The 17,584-nt window shown below is 42.1% G+C and overlaps 1 protein-coding gene across 2 annotated transcripts in view; it reads left to right on the top strand.

The window, feature by feature from the left end:
- Positions 1–17,584, top strand: part of tepsin (TEPSIN adaptor related protein complex 4 accessory protein) — a 42,468-nt gene that overhangs the window by 618 nt on the left and 24,266 nt on the right. For both annotated transcript variants that reach the window (XM_048610897.1, XM_048610898.1), the window contains exons 2-4: positions 643–715; positions 2,159–2,250; positions 9,630–9,723. In XM_048610897.1, the coding sequence (XP_048466854.1) occupies positions 643–715; positions 2,159–2,250; positions 9,630–9,723 (259 nt within the window). The remainder of the gene's footprint in view (positions 1–642; positions 716–2,158; positions 2,251–9,629; positions 9,724–17,584) is intronic.

The following is a 17,584-nucleotide window of genomic DNA, read 5'->3' on the forward strand; positions in this document are numbered from 1 at the left end:
GTGGGGAGGGGGTAGTGTGGTGAATAAGGGGGGGTGGGTGGGGTAGGGAATGGGGTCAGTGTGGGGAGTAAGGGGGAGAGGGTGGGGTGTATTTTGGGGATGGGGGAGAGTGTGGGGAGTGGGGGAGAGGATTGGGATGGGGAAAGTGGGTGGAGGAGAGGGGACGGAGAAGATGGGAGAACACGAGGGATGAGATCATGGAGGAAGGTTGAGGATGGTAGGAGGAGGGTTTCAGATAGAGTGTTGAAATGGGCTAGAGAGGGTGAGTAGAGAGGAGGGGCAGGGGTAAGATGTTTGACGGGTGTAGAGGTGGGTTTGGTGGTGAGGGTTTGAGAATGGAAAGGGTTTGAGAGGAGGGTTGGATGGGTTCATGGGTTTAGTTCAGATCTCCAGTGTCTGCAGTATTTTTCTTTCATTCTTGTCATCCTAGTCCCTCACCTCTCAACTGTCTGGTCTTTGGGAACATGTGGATGTATGGGCATCCTCAAACTGCTAATCCCAAATCCTTCCAGTTTCTTTATTTAATTTAAACTATGTGGTTGGGGGGTCGGGGGTGGAGTTCAAAATGAGCAAACAGTTTGGGCAGCCTTAGTTGTAACTATATTACGTTTTTTAAAAAGTTTGCACTGTGTTTCTTTGCAGATTCCTATGTTGATGAAAGCAACATCAGATGATGAAGTACCATGTCCTGGATATCTGTTTGAGGAGATTGCCAGTATCCTTGCCTAATGCATTCAGGATTTCTTCTGAGATTAACTATCTAGTGTGCCTTTGGGAAGCAAAATTGAATCCTTGCAACAAATTATTTTTGGTTCCAGTAAATTGCAAAATGTTGTCAAACTCATACATGCTGGAGAAACAACATGAATGGGCTGTTTCTGAATGGATAAAGTCATTGAATGACCCATCACCTTTCAGTTCTGTCCACTTCTGTCCACAACATATGTAATAAAATCCTTCCAGTCTGACTTCTACCTTTTCCTGAGCCAACGTCAGTGACCATGACCAAGATGTATTTTGTATTGTCTTCGAGCATCCTTTTGCAAAGTTAAACATAATTACAATTACAGTTGTGCTCATCAGCTCTCCATTGTCCAGTTCTGTTGCATTAACCTTCCACAATTCCACTCCCACCTATCCTGACACACTCACTATATTCCCAGCAATGCTTTCTGCTTCCTTTTCTACATAATAACGTCTAGAGTCATCAAAAATTGCACCTTGGTTTTGAGAGGTATTTCTATCACTTTAAGTATTGGATGAATTGTAACTTCCTGTTGAGAAGAAGAAAACATTGCTCTTGGCTATGAAAACACACTGCGCCATTGATGCTAATTCCATCACAGTCCTTGATCTCTTGTGCAGGCCAAACAAAGCCTTTTTGTCCTATTCAGTACTGAAAGCAGTTGTTCATAATCCAGTCTTAGCCAGATCATTTATTTTCATCACACCTTGTGTATTTTATCCCTGCTCTGAGACTTTCTGTCCATGATACTCCATACAATGGCTGAAATCCTTATCAGTTGTCATTTGAAACTGATTTATTCTAGTGCTCTCCTAGCTGGCATTGCTAAGCTGCCCACCCATGACTTTGACCTTTACTGGCTCCCTATCGCCAACACATTCAACTTTAAAATCCTTGTTTTGTTTTCTAATCCCTCCATTGGTCTCACTCCATCCTTCTCTGAAACCTCCTCAAGATTTCCTTACTTTCAGTTTCTCTTTTATCTACTAACACTAAGTTTAGTACATTCTCCCCGCAACCCAACCACTGCCACCTTTGTTTTATCACTAAAGACAGAGATTTTGACTTAAGGCCCCGCCCTGAAAATTGAATTCTAAGGTCTTTATTTCTTTACTTTTCTTTAAATTTTTTCAAATTGTGTCCTTTCGTGTGCAGCCTTTAATGGTTCCTGTTAAATTTTCTCTTCTAATTTGGTATTTTGGCTCCAAGTGCTTTGTAAAGTTCCTTGGGATGGCATCATTGCCGTTATTTACCCAACCCTGTAGTCTATGATAATCTAAGGATAAGAGCCATGATATTATCAAGCTGGAGCCACTGGTTTATTTTCTGCAGTGAGAAAATAATCAGTCTTTCATGGTTGATGTAAGTTTTCTGTGGACGGTGATGTTATTTCCTAACAGAATGAAATTGCAGAAATTTCTCATGAGTCTGTGGGATTGTGTCAGTGCCTTTTGGAGTACCTGCTGGAGCGTCTGCAGAGCAGCTCCTGTCATGTTAAACTTAAGGTGAGTGACACTCCTTTTGGCATCACATGTCCTTGGCCCAGTGTACTTTCTAATTTCTTAGTTCTACAGGGAAAACAATTTGTTCATCTTCACACTGTTTGACTGACAAAAATGAACACTTTTGGTGATCAGCATAGTCGGACAGTAATCAGCCAGCAACATCACATAACATTGGATAAGGGTGAGATGCTCATTACACGGAGTTTCTCATCTCTGTGGAGCACTTCTGCATAAAGAAGGATCCATGCCCCCACCAGTGTTGTTTAAAGGAATCGTGATCTATTTACAGGTTAATTGCTATGTATTTCTAGATGGTGGTGCATCTTTGAAATTTTCCTATATTTGACCGAAGTTGAAATCACCTACAGAAAGTGAGCTTGCAGTTTTTTTTGTTGGTGACTCAGTTGGCTGATAGCAACCTTCTCTATTGTTATGACTCTGAAATTTAAGAACTTACGCTGAAACAAGTTGATCTCAAATGGTGTGTGGCCGGGTAAGCTTCCTCTTGTAATTCAGGATGACTGTGAGAATAAAGAGAAACTACACAGATCAAGACAGGCTGCTGCAAGAAGGAGGGGGAGAAGGTCTCTCATTTGGTAAGTCATGTCCATCAATGTCTTTGAAGAGACACTTTATTACCACAACTTCAGTGTTGACTTATGCCCGAGCTATCTGAACTTTGCTAAGGAGGCCAGGACTGACGTCTGCAAATTTCTTTTTTTCATTCATGGGATATGGTCGTTAATGACTGGACCAGCATTTATTCACCATTCCTAATTGCCGAGAGGACAGTTAAGAGCCAACCACGTTGTTGAGAGTCTGGAGTCACATGTAGGCCAGGCCAGATAAGGATAGCAGATTTCCTTCCTAAAGGACATTAGTGATTATATGGGTTTTTCCTGACAATCTGCAATGGTTTCATGGTCATCATTAAACTCATATTTCCAGATTATTATTGAATTCAAATTCCACTGTCTGCCTGCAACCTCAGCTGCTACCACGCAGTAGGATAAAGAAGCATTGCTGTGGCTTTCACGGTGACTGTGGTTCTAAACTTTTATATTGGCAAGGCTGCTACTAGAGACATAAACAACATTTCATCTCATAGTTTGCATAAGGGTGGCACTTGGGTTCTTATGTCAAAGAAACTGCTTCATCCCATTCCCACTTGCTAAGGGCAAGCATGCTTAGCGAACCAGAGAGTTTACTTGGATTGGAGCCTTCCGTCTAGTGTAGGGTATTATTGATTTCATGAGCCTTGCTTTGCATAATGCTCATGAGGATTGCTTTCCTTCTGAACTGGAATGGATTCCACATCACTAGTGAGCAGTAGGCATATAATAGCAGGCAACGCATCATCCACACTAATTATCTTGGCTACAGTCATAGTTTCCTTATGCACAAGCACTCGGTATTTCAGCTGGCATGGTAAGTCAAAGACTAATGGGTGACAAAGTTACCAACTCATAACTTTATTCATGAAGCTAGTCTGGAACCCCCACCTCTTTGCATTGTAGGCATACAACAAGTCATGCTGCCACAGGAACGTGAAAGAAGATAACATCGATATCCTCATGCAGTACTTCTGCTTGGACCACTTTGGAGTAGCCCTGCACTACTTAGCTAGGTTGGTATCAAGATTAATGCTGATTTGCTGTATGCTACATATGTTGGTCATGATGAGAGAAGAGCCTTGTTCAGCACCTATCATTCAAGAAGCACCAGAACGAGAAGGAAATGATGGAAGATGCAACCCAGACTGCTCCTTTCTGTCTAGATCTGATAAAATAGTTCATGAGCGATCCTAATAATCTCAAACACACCTCCCATTTGTAAGTAAGGCCAAGCATTTGTAATATTAGGCCACCCCCAAAAAAGTCTGCATTATATATTACAGGAAGTATTGGCTGTGCAGTAATCATTTAAAACAGCAGGTGGCAAGCTGTTATGTGGTACAATGATTGAGCATTGACAGCTCTGCACCCTCTTTCAGGAGTTATTCAATTTAATCTCCACAATATTTTGAGAAACTACATAGCCTACTCTTCCAAGTCTCCCATCCATTTCTTTTTCCAAATCCTGAGATTAATAACCCTGTATTTCCTTTCCTTATAGGAATGAGTCTGAAATAACTCCAAAAAGGCCAGTATCCCATTACGAAGTCACCCTTTATTAACGCGTGCATAGTACATGACACTGACCAAGCTAGCACAGAGCCAGCTCCCAGACTGAGCAGAACTGACATTCCTGATTATATCTGTCAGCCAGGAGTCCCTGATTGGACTAAGTTAACAGCCCCAGTCTGCGTACTCCTATGAGGTTCACCTGGCTGAGATCTTTCCAATCACTATTTCCCTCTCCCTCTAATTCCTGGGACGTAGGCCCGTTCCCGTTCCTGGAGCTTCTCCTGGGGCAGTTTTGTACCAGGTCCGGTTCCTCTGACTCTGCCTCAGATACCGAGGCACATACTGGACCGTAGACTGTCTCCTGCGCCCAGAGCATTTTGGCCGAAACTCATCTTCAGGCGGTAACGTCATTGAGGCTGTGACATCTGTCGTGTCCATCTTGTCCGCAGAGGTTTCTTCGACACTAGGCTGGGTGGGTGAGGGGATTTGCCCACAGGTTCTGGCAGTCTTGCTGGATGTTCTGAGGGGTGGGTATGTTTTGTTCCTGCCTTGTTTGCGAGGTTATAGCTTTTATGTGGTCCACGTGCTTGTTCAGGATCACCTCTCCTACCTGAACTTGGCATGTCACGGGACCTGATCTCGTGTTGACCCTGCCCCTTACCCATGCAGGGCCATTCCCGTGGTTTCACCACCAAACCTCGTCTCCGGAAGTAAGTTGCCTCTCTCGCTTAGAGGAGCCTTGTGTCCGGCATTGGCGTTCCTAATGCCGTTTCACCACCCCCCAGCCCCAAATTCCAGAATGATCACATATCACAGTGCGAGTCTTCTCCCCATTAGCAACTTTGCTGGAGCTGTCTCTGTAGTTGTGCGAGAGGAGCAGGAACAGAAGCTGGGACAGTTTGGTATCTAGTGAAGCTATAGGCTGTTTCTTTTAGCCTGCCTTCAAAGTTTGGACTGTTCTTTTCACCAGATGGTATGGGGCTGTCCTTATGCCGAATGCCATTTGACTTTAGGAAATGCTCAAATTCCCTGCAGGTAAATGATGGCCCATTGTCTGTGACCAGTACCTGTGGAAGTCAGTGCATTGCAAAAGATGCTCGCAGTTTTTCTATCGTCGTCCTTATGTTTGACAAATTAACTCTGTGCATGTCCGTCCACTTTCAATGGGTGTCCACAATGACGAAAAACATAGAGCCCGTAAAAGAACCTGCATAGTCGATGCATAACTGAGTTTAGGGTTTACGCAGCCATTCCCGTGAATGTGGGGGAGCTGCTGGCAGTAATTTCTGTACTTGTTGGTGCTCTGTGCACTGCTTCACCAATGCACCTATGTTCACATCCAATCCTGGCCACCAGACACAAGTTCTGGCCAACATCTTCATTTTAGTTTTGATCTTTTTGTGTCAGCAGTGACTGGAAGGGTGTCCAGAAAGTTTAAAGCCAGAATAGCTTTTCCAGTGGCAGCACCAAGGTGATGTATCCGCCAGTGGGAGGCAACTCAACGCATCTGCATTTACTGCTTGGCTTCCCAGACAGTGTTTCAACCTGTGATTGTATGCACTCAGAATGAGATCCCATTGCTGAGTTTGACCTGAAGCTATGGGTGGCGGGACCCTGTCCTCTTTGCCCATTCTGCAGACTGTACTGGTTTGATGATTCTTTCACTTTCCAGCCTCCTGATTTCTGCCTCTACTTTTGCTCATAAGGCAAATGGTACTGGGTGGGCCTTGAAGAATCATGGAATTGCTTATTGGCCAACATGTAAGTTGGCCTTGGCCTTTTGATTGTCCCTAAACCTCCCTGAAAATCTTCCGGTATTTAGTTAGGACTTCACTAGGCAGCCATTTTCTAATCGAGAAATATTGAGCCAATCAATTTCGCCACATCAAGTTTGGACCTGAGCTTTTTACTAGAATCAATGATAACTGAACCAGCTGCTTCTTGTAAGAGACCGGAACCAAAGTTGTACCCTTAACCTGTAGTGTTTCTCAGCCTGGTCGAGGTCTTATGCGAATTTAAGGGTTGGAGTCCAGAGCGAATTTTGTTAAAGACTGTTCTACGATCACTGAAACAGTCGCACCGGCATCAACCTCTATTAGAACTGGGTGCCCATTTAACTAGACGTTTATTTTGATTGGTTTTGATTTGAATGCCCCTAATCAGTTTAACTGTTCCAAACCAGCTGTAGTGGACTTTCCAGGGTGTGCACTCTCATGGATACCGGCCTAAGAGTTCTCTCACTGAATTCAGTCCAAGTGGGACTCTTGCTGTCTCGAGAATGCATACCAGCAGCAATTACAATGGTCCGCCGGCCCAGATCCTTAGAAAAATTTTAACTGTTTGGCTGAGGCTTGGCTTTGTTTTTGGGTTTTGCTGTGGGCTGACCTGAGGTCCCTCTGTTCAGGACATGTCCTGATTGTTTCTATGCAATTGCTTTCATACAAGTGGTGTTACCCAAGCTCAGTCAGCCTGGCGAGGATGTCCACTTCCCCTGGGATACCCAGTAACTCATACGTTCCACATGCCACATTTTCTAACAACAAAACCAGTTGTAGTGCCTGTTTGAACTCCAGTTTGGTTTCTGCTAGTAGTTGCTTTTGCATGGTCACATCATTAATCCCAGGTACCAAACAGTCTCTTAACATCTCATTAAGAGTTAAATCACACGCTTCTGCCTTAACCTCATCAAAAATCCCAGTATGGATTCTCCTGATTTTCGATCTTTCGAGTAAAACCAATAGCATCTCAGAATTAAGGGAGTCTTGGGGTCGTATTATTCCTTAGCTAAATCCATCAATTCTTAAAAAGGTTTTAGTATCTGGTGCCTCAGGGAAAGTTGGGTCCCTACTAACTGGAAAAGCTGAGGGTCCACAAGTTGTCAGGCAAATTACTCGTTGCTTTTCATCTGCCCCAGAATTATTTGCCTGGACAAAAAATGCATTCCGACCAAGCTGATTACCAAGCAGCTACCTACTGGAATCTCATTTTTCAGCATTTGGCTTATGGTCACGTACGCATTGGCATTTTAAGTGTTTACCTAAAAGCTTCATTGTAGTGATGGCTCCTGCCTCTACCACCACTTGAGGCAATTAATTCTAGATCCTTGCCACCATTTGGATAAAAATGTTTTTCCTTGAATTCCCCCTAAACCTTCTGCCCCATAAATTAAATCTGTACCCCATGATTATTGACCCCTCTATTAAGGCAAAAGTTTCTTTCCATCTATCCTGTCTCTGCCTCCATAATTTTGTACATCTCAGTCAGGTGCCCCCTCAACCTTCTCTGCTCTAAGGAAAAGAATCTGAACCTATCTAGTCTCTCTTCATAACTGAAACACTATAGCCCAGGCAACACCCTGGTGAATTTCCACTGCACCTTGTCTCGTGCAGTAACATCCTTTCTGTAGTGTAACAACCAGAACTGCACACAATCACTGGCCGTTGCCTATCTAATGTTTTATACAGCTCCATCACAACCTCCCCACTCTTGTATTCTATAAATTGACTAATAAAGGAAAAGAGCCCACATGACTTCTTAACAGGTAGCTCAGTGGTTAGCACTGCTGCCTCACAGCGCCAGGAACCCTGGTTCAATTCCACCCTCGGGCGACTGTCTGTGTGGAGTTTGCACATTCTCCCCGTGTCTGTGTGGATTTCCTTCGGGTGCTGTGGTTTCCTCCTGCAGTCCAAAGATGTGCAGGCTAGGTGGATTGGCCATGCTAAATTGCTGATAGTGTTCAGGGATGGGTAGATTAGGTGGGTTATAGGGGGATGGGTCCGGGTGGGATGCTCTGAGGGTTGGTGTGGACTTGTTGGGCCAAAAGGATTCTCTGATCTTCTGTGAACTATGATCTACATGTCTTGCTGCTTTCAAGGATCTACGGATATGGACAACAAGGTCCCTTTGATCCTCTGTACTCCCTAGGATCCTACTATTCATTGCGTATTTCCTTACTTTCTTAGTCCCCAAAAATGCATCACTTCACACTTTCCTAGTTTAAATTCCATTTACTACTTTTCTGCCCATCTGACAAATCCGTCTTTATTGTCCTGTAGTCTGAGACATTCCTCCTCACTATTTTGCATACCACTGATTTCTCATGTTATTTACAAATTTACTGCCTATACCTGCTACATTCCTGTCCTGCCTACCAGCTGTTGGCACTTGATAAGTAATCAAAGTTCTTATCCCTTTTCCTTGATTTTATTTATCTGTTATTTTTAAATGGTACAATATGTTTAACTCATTTGTTCTGGAATATCTGCATTCCTCCAATTCTGGCCTCTTGTGAGTCCTGATTTCTATCATTACATCATTGGTGGCCTGGTCTGCATTTGCCTAAATATTTCTGAAATTTCTTGCTAACCTCTCTGCCTCTTAACTTCTCCTCTGTACTTATATGATGTTCTGAAAATATACCTCTTTGATCAGGGGCTTTGGTTATTTTTGTTGATTTATGCTTCTGTGGTTTGGTGTAAAATAAAATTAGAAATGTAAAGTGCTTTGGAAGATTTTACTTTGTTAACGGCACTCTGTAAATGTAAATTGTTGTTTTTGGATCAACAAAACAAGAAATTGCTGTATGTACATTTTGTGTACCTTCTGTGAAGTGGATAATGGATTGAGGAATATTTAATTTGTATGCTGCATCTTCTTTTGAATGTTTGGAACGTTGTTTGAATTGGATACTTCAACCTGAAAATCTGGTAGATCACTTTTGGTAGCCCTTGGGTTTAAAATTTATGAAAGGTGTAAATTTTAGTGCTATTTTGTTTAAAGTATTGCCAATAGAATAGCACCGTTGAAAATTAGAAAGCAATATCATGAAGCAAAGGAAATATGCAGTTCCCAGTGAGAGCCAAAGGAAATAAGAATCTTGACTTTTAGAAATCTCTCTGGAATTTTTATTCCATGTTTATCTGATAAATACAATTGAGGAGGAGCTGATAAATAAACCAATTTCGAAATTCTTGCAAGACAGTACTATGAAGTGTAGAAGTTTTGTTTTAAATTGGCCCTGTGTTGACTCACATACAGTGCACTACCTGACTGAGATGTGTCATAATTTGGCTGCTTGTATAAAAGCCAGACAGGGTGTTAATCTCAAATAAAAATAAAGGTTATATTCTTGCTGGCTCGTGGCCGTTTCAGTTGCAAAGTGAAAATTATACAAAAGGTTCTATTGTGCTATGTTAGACACTTCCTGGCTTCTGTTCAGAAAGCAGTCAGCTCTATTTTTGTGCTTATTGATAGGTTCTCAAGATATTGCGGCATGTCTGTAATCATGGCTCACCTCAATTTACCCTGGAGCTTCGGAGGAATGCTACTCTTATTCAAGAGGTGACAGGTAGGAGTTAATAATAGTTGGTAAGCTGATATTTGATTTATTGTCATATACTGAGATACAGTGAAAAGTATTGTTTTGGGTGCTAACCAGCCAAATCATACATTACGTAAGTACACCATGGTAATAGAACAGAATGCAGAGATAGTGCAGGGAAAGATCAACTCGAGTATATGAGAGGTGCATTCATAAGTCTGAAAGTGTGGAAGAAGCTGTTCTTGAATCTGTTGGTACATGTTGTCAAAATTCTGTATCTTTTGCCCAATGGAAGAGGGAGGAAGGGAATATAACTGGGTGGGAGGAAGAGAATATAACTGGGTGGGAGGAATCTTTGATTATGTTGTCTGCTTTCCCCAAGGCAGCAGGAAATGTAAACGGAGTCAATATAATCTAATGTCCATTATATAGTATGTAACAAAAGAGAGTGATTTCTTTATCTTTAGTACATAAGGCAGGTGGTAGCAGATTCGCCAGTTGTCGTTCAACCCATTGGATTTTAAAGGGATATCAGGAAGATTGTAGAATAGGTGATCATTCCACTTCCATCTGTTTTACTTCCCTGCTGAATTTCCACGTGGTAGTTTCTAAAAGTAAATGCAAGCTATTAGGGTTTCCTGTTTTATAGTTGTCACTAAACGTGCATTTCCCCACACAGTAAATGCAGTGCCGCCAGTTTGTCGTGACCTTCTCAGTTGGGAGGTCAGTAACAACCAGTATGAATTATTTTCTCTCAATTAATCAAAGAAAATTGCTTATTCTCATTCAGGTAATTTCTTTAACTGTCCCTCCCAAAATGAAGGATAGTCTATGTTGTATAGTCTTCATACTTGGTTGATTGAATTCTGTGTTGAGTTAAGAAAGCCCAAGTTGATTAATTTATTTGAGAATTGAAGTATTTTGATATAATATTCAAGCAACCTGGTGATTTATATCATTTATAAGGAATATCATGGAACTGGAACGTACTCCCATCTAATTTGAAGGGTACTCTGGGATGACTCCGTGCTGGATCATTCATTATATTTACATTTTATTATGGAGTTAATCATATTAAAGTACTTTGCGAGCCGTGAAATTTCAGTATATCTATTTGTGAATTTTCATTTAGTACTGCCTCATCTTGTCACACAGTGTCATTGATCATTGTCTTCAGATCACCAACGGCACACAGGACCAAACATTATAGCACGGTGATCAGTTGTAAGAGTGTAGCAAAAGGTGGTAAATGAAACAAATTTTGTACAATCAGAACCTGTTGTCACTTTATCACACACATTAAGCAACTCTTTTGTCAAATATACCAGATTAGGTTTTCTCAACTTTTCTTATGAGACACTTCTTTCTTGTTATAAAAATTCCCTGGAGTTCTCATAACAGTTCTTTTTTGGTAGGAAAGTTAATTAGTCAATGAATCATAAACTTATTATTTAATTTGTTAATTATTACTTTATTATCGTTATATGTGAAATCTGAATCTGCTGAGCAATAATATCAAAAAGTGAAGGTATCTTTAGCAAACAATTACTCATCACGGGTCACTGTTTATCATGGCTCAGTATTTCCCTTTCATTGATCTCACTGCTGAAAATCCAGTTTTGCATAGGTAGGGAGATGAGACTGAGCATTTTTAATGCAAATGAAGCAGTAGCTATTATTTAGTTTACCCATGATCATCGTGATTATAGTTCATTTGCTGTCTGCAAACATGCACTTTCCAAAAGGGTCAGTGAATGGTAATTATGGATAGGAAGCCTAGATAATTTTATTTGCCTTGCCAGCATATATTGGAAGCACAGCATTGTTTGAACCTGGCTGGTTAACATTATGTAGCCTGGATACTAACGGCCACTTTTGTATGAGTGTCACACTGGGTTTGTATATTACCCAGTAATTCTCCTGGAAAAGCTATATCGTTGCTTTGTAACTATATGTATTGCAAAACACAGAAGGCCAGTGCAGACTGACACATAACAGGATGTAGTACAGCTACAGCTTGTAGTCAGCACAGATTGGTTTTGATTTTTGTTGCTCTAATTATGTCATGTACAGTCTAGACTTGTTCAAAGCTATTGTTGTGGATACCCTATCAAGCCAGGACCTCTTCCACATCCTCCATTGTTTGTACATTGTAGATGTGCTTTGTTTTTCCCTTTTGGTATATTTTATAGGTAGTCAACTGCTTTTTAACGGGCACATGTCAAAGCAAATAAAAACTCAGTAAACATGCTTGTGTTCGTGAGGCAGGTGAAAGTGAAAGAGAAAATCCAATGAGAAAAAGAATATGAAAAGAACAATGGATTTGGCGGCAGTGGTGGGGGGGGAGAAGAAACAAATAACTGGGTTAGACTTTGGGGAAATGAGCTCTAAAGCCGATTGATAGATGAAATATGGGTTGTTTCTCTTGTTTTGCATGCTGAATTTTATTTTCTTGGAATGGTAAATTTGAGAGAAAGATGTGCCTGAAACTGAAAGAATATCAATGGTTATGAAATTATGGAATTTGTGATTAAAGATGATTCAACATAGAAATTAAATGCATGGAAACAATGAATATAAAGTGAGGGAAAGGGAAAAAATGTTTTATTTAAAATGAATACAGTTGTAAAAAGTTTCTCCCAGGTCTTGGATACTATGTGCTGGGAGATGATTTATCATGGCCTGCAATTAAATCTCCTCCTTGTGTCGAAAGCAGTTGGTCTCAGCTTAACATCTTCCCGATGCTGAGATCATGAGCTTGGAGTATTTGATTTGAATTATTTATTGTCACGTGTATCTTGTTACAAAATAAAGTGAAAAGTGTTGTATAGGGTCGCCACTCTCTGGCATTATTGTAAAACACAGAAAAATAAAGCAAAACATAGAATATAAAGGACAAAAAATGAAGAAATAAAGGAAGTGGCCAAGTTTACAATCTTTCTTGTTAAGTGCTTCATCATGGGCCATGAGCCTGGTGGCTCCTTCGCTGTGCTGCTGGAACAAAAGTTGCCACTTTTTGGTGCCTTTCGCTTCCACCAATGCCCTTGCCGGACCTCGCCAATGCAGGTGCCACTGAAGCTGCTGAATACCGAAAGGGCCCAAACTTGACTCTGCCACCAGGAATCTGCATCTGAAGTAGCCAGGATATTGCATACTGTTGTATTTTGTCACACTTGGCTTCTGTTTATAAAAATTGAAAGAAAGGTCAATGTTGTTTTTATTTTGGAAGAAAGGCCTCTTACAGTGGAACTAATACAGGTAAAACAGATAGATTCTTGATCAGTCGGGGAATCAAATGTTATGGGGAAAAGGGCTGGAAAGTGGACTTGAGAGGAATGTCAGATCTGCTGTGATCCTATTGAATAGCAGAGCAGGCTCGAGGGGCTGAATAGCCTTCTCCTGTTCCTTTTTTTTTAGAGTCCCTACAGTGTGGAAACAGGCCCTTCGGCCCAACAAGTCCAGACCGAACCTTGGAGCATCCCATCCAGACCCATCCCCTTATAACGCACCTAAGCTACACATCCCTGAACACTACGGGCAATTTAGCATGGCCAATCCACCTAACGTGCACATCTTTAGACTGTGGGAGGAAGCCAGAGTGCTTGGAGGAAACCCACGCAGACACGGGGAGAATGTGCAAATTCCACACAGACAGTCGCTCGAGGATGGATTGAACCTGGGTCCCTGATGCTGTGAGGCTGCAGTGCTAACCGCTGAGCCACCGTGCCGCCAAGTATTTTGTATGGTCTAAAATTGCTTGGTCACTTATTCAGCTTCCAGGGATCGTGACTAAAAAAAAGTTGAAATTTGGGTGGAGTTGTTCTAAAAGTGAACCATACTAAATAAACTGTTAAAGCGCTCACTTTCTGAGACTAAACAAGGCTGTTTGTGATCTTTGTGTCCTACTTGGCCCTAAGATGACATCTACAGCACTTCCAGATTGTTGCTCCCTAAACTTTAGGTTATCCAAAACTCTGCTGCCATGCGTGAAAGGCCTGGACATGTTTCTGTATGGAAGAGAGAATAGGATACGAGGACATGGCCTCAGAGTGAAGGCATGATCCTGTAGAAGTGAGATGAGGATGAATTCTTGTCTGTCAGAGAGTGTACCAATATGCAAGACTGCCTTTTGAGGTATCATCAGCTTGTGCCATTTTTCAGTGGATGATGGAGAGCAAGGTCTATCCTAGGTCACCATTTATCTAATGACAGGGAAGACCAATAAGAGCATTTAGAGAACTTGGACATAATGCATAAACTTTTCTATTATGTGGGGATATGTGTCAGGAGGAAAAACTGTATTCCAGGCACCCCAAGTGACCTACTTGGGCTACAGAGTCACTAGACTGGTTATTGAAGGATAAAGTAAGGGAAATCTAAGGTGCTTCGGCTCCCACGTCTGTACTGGAGCTTAGGTCTATCCTTGAACTGGTGAATTATTACTGAAAATTCATATGTTACTTGGCCTCCATTCTGGCACCCTTACATCTGCTGTTGTGAAATGGTCAGCTTGGAAATGGTCTCATAGCCAAGATGTGGCTTTTAGGGAAGTGAAGAAGTAGCTGTCGCCACCTGTGGTGTTGCATACTATGAGCCCAAGCGAGATGTGGTGCTGACATATGATGCTTCTCTATACAGTTTCTTGGTAGTGTTGGCGCATCGATGGCTCAATGGAGAGGAATGCCCGATAGCATATTCTTCACGGACTTTGGCTGATACCAAATGAAGATACACCCAGATAGGGAAGGAAGGATTGGCTGTCATCTTTGGTGTGAAAAAGTTCCACCAGTACCTTTATGGACATAAATTTATAGTAGTAGCAGACCACAAACCCCTGCAATGGCAACATAAAGAGGATAGGGCTGTGCCACCCACTGCTTCAGGTTGAATTTAGCAGTGGGCTCTTATTCTGAGTACGTAAATTACAATGTGGATGCGTTGAGCTGCCTCCCGCTGGCAGATACACCACCGGTGGTACCGCCACTAGAAGAGTCCGTTATAGTTTTAAATTTTCTAGACACCCTTCCTGCTGACAGCTGATACCTGTGACTGTGTACACAAAAAGATCCCGTCCTGGCAAAATTAAAACAGCTGGTGGTGATAAGGGAAACCAAAGGGCCATCACAACTAGAATTGAAGCTTTTCTGGACCTGGTAAGACCAGATCCCTGTAGAAGACAGCATAGTATTATGGGAAGCAAGAGTGATTGTCCTGAGCAAAAGTCGCCAGCAAATATTGGCTGAACTCCACCAGGATCATTCAGGAGTTTCTAGTATGAAGATGTTGGCCAGAAGTTATGTCTGGTGGTCAGGATTGGATGCAGATGTGGTTGCGTTTGTGGGGTAGTGCCCTGAGTGCCAACATAGACAAAATTACCACCAGTAGCTCTCCCACATTCGTGGGGTGGCCACATAAACCCTGGACTCAGTTACACATTGACTATGCAGGTCGCTTCATGAGCTCTATGTTTTTAGATGTTGTGGACGACCATTCAAAATGGTTGGACGTGTACAGAGTTCATTCATCAAACACGGGATAAAGATTGAAAAGTTGTGAGCATCTTTTGCAATACACGGACTCCCAGAAATGTTGGAGGTGTTGGTCACAGACAATGGCCATCATTTACCAGTAGGTAATTTGAATATTTTCTAAAGTCTAATGGCATTCAGCATGTAAGAAAAACTCAATACTGTCCATCGTCTAATGGTCTGGCAGAAAGCACAACCCAGACTTTGAGGGCAGGCTTAAAGAAACAGCCTACAGCTTCAGTAGATACCAAACTGTCCTGGTTCCTGTTTGATTATAGGACCACCCCACGCGCGACTACAACTACGTGGACAGCTCCAGCAGAGTTGCTAATGGGGAGAAGACCCTGCACCAGGTTAAACCTGATCTTCCCTGACCTGGGGTGGGGTGTGAAATGGCATCAAGAATGCCAGTGCCAGACACATGACTCCTCTAAGCAAGAGAGGCAGTCTACTTCAGGGGTCGAAGTTTGGTGTTGAAACCACAGGAATGGCCCTGCATGGGTAAGAGGCAGGGTCGATGTGAGGTCAGGTCCCATGACGTACCAAGTTCTGGTAGGAGAGGTGGTCCTGAACAAGCACATGGACCATATGAAAACTGTAACCTCACAATTGGGGCAGGAACAAAACATACCCAGCCCCTCAGAACATCCAGCAAGGCTGTCAGAACCCGTGGTTTCTCCCCCTCCGCCAAGCATCGAAGAAACCTGTGAGGACAAGATTGACGCAGCTAATGTCGCAGTCTCGATGCCGTTACCACCTGAAGAAGAATTTCTTCCTAGACGTTCTGGGCACAAGAGGCGGACTGTGATCTGGCACATGCCACCAATATCCAAGGCAGAGTCGGAGGAACCGGATCTGCTGTGAAAACGCCCCAGGAGAAGCTACAGGAAAAGGAACGGCTCCCAGGTTTTAGAGGGGGAGGGATGTAGTGCTTGGAGTAAAGTCATCCAGGTGGATCTTGTAGAATATGTGTTCCAAGATTGGGGCTGTTAACCTGGTCCAATCAGGGAGTCCAAGCTGACAGGTATATAGGATTGGTAGAGGTTCTGTTCACTCTAGGAGCTGGCTCTGTGCTAGCTTGCTCAGTGTCTTGTACTATGTACATGTGAATAAAGGCTGACATGGTGACGGGATACCACCAGCCTTCGTGGAGTTATTTCACCACCTTTAATTGTCAGTGCCAAAATTCTGGAATTACCTGCTTTAAATATTGCACTTTTAAAAAATTTTCTTTCTTCTTAATTGTGGACTAAACTAGAAAAAAAAGACTATTTTAAACCAAGGATTGTGGAAGGAATTGCTGCACTTTTGAAATCAAGTTACTGAAACTCAGTGTGGTGCACGTACACAATGAGATCTGACTAGCAAGAGATTGCTGTTTGGTCTGACCAGTTGTGGATACCAGAGGTCATCGGCCTGATGACAACTCTCTGGTTCCTGGAGAGCTACAAACCTAGTGTGTGTAAATGAGAGAGATTGAGACCTTCTCCAGCTTACTGGCTGTCTCTCTACATTTTTGCAGTAAAAATAACTGAAGAATACTAGTGATTTTCTCCTACCAGTTGCTATAAACCGTTGACTTCAACTCATAGACTTTGTAATTAGAATACTAATTTCCCTTTGTATCCTGAGAAGAAGTGAAAGAATCTGGAGAACAGAATCTTGGGAAGCAAAAGGAGCATTTCATCGATCCTGTGGACTGGTGCTGTTGAACTATGTTTCCTCAGTGTTTTATTCCCCAACATATAACATCAGTGTTTTGATGTGTGTCTGTTTGTGCATCAGGATTTTAAAAGGAGTTTAAAATAGAGCTGTACATTGATAGTTCATTAACATTTTCTTGTGGTTAGTATTTATTTTTTAGTAGGAAATAGCAGTTATTATTATGCATTGTATTTTCTGTTAACCTGATTCCATCACACAGGTAAATAGAGGACTTTGCTTATTTTCATTAAACCATTATTGGGATACAAGTATCAGCACACTTTCCCAAATGAGTTGAAACTTTCTCTGAACTCCCCATGCCTAAAACCTCTCTCTTTGAACAAATATTTGATCACCTGCCTAAATATCTCTTTCATGTGCCACTGTCAGTATTTGTTTGAAATGCTCCAGAGAAAACGCTTGAATGTTTTATTATGTTAAAGGTGCAATATAAATGCAAGTTATTTTATGTAAAATGCATCTTGTGTCTGAGAAAAGCAAGATCTGTGAGATTACTTAAATAAATATAAAACTTTCACCATCACCATCCAGTCCTGTATGTTCTGTCCCGCTGGCAAGACTGATCCAACATAGGTGGCAACACAGTTTGAATGCGGTTGGGTGTGAGTTGCTTTAAGAGACTTCAGCAGTGACTG

The sequence above is a fragment of the Rhincodon typus genome, chromosome 23 (assembly GCF_021869965.1).
Source record: "Rhincodon typus isolate 14 chromosome 23, sRhiTyp1.1, whole genome shotgun sequence".
Taxonomy (NCBI): Eukaryota; Metazoa; Chordata; class Chondrichthyes; order Orectolobiformes; family Rhincodontidae; genus Rhincodon; species Rhincodon typus.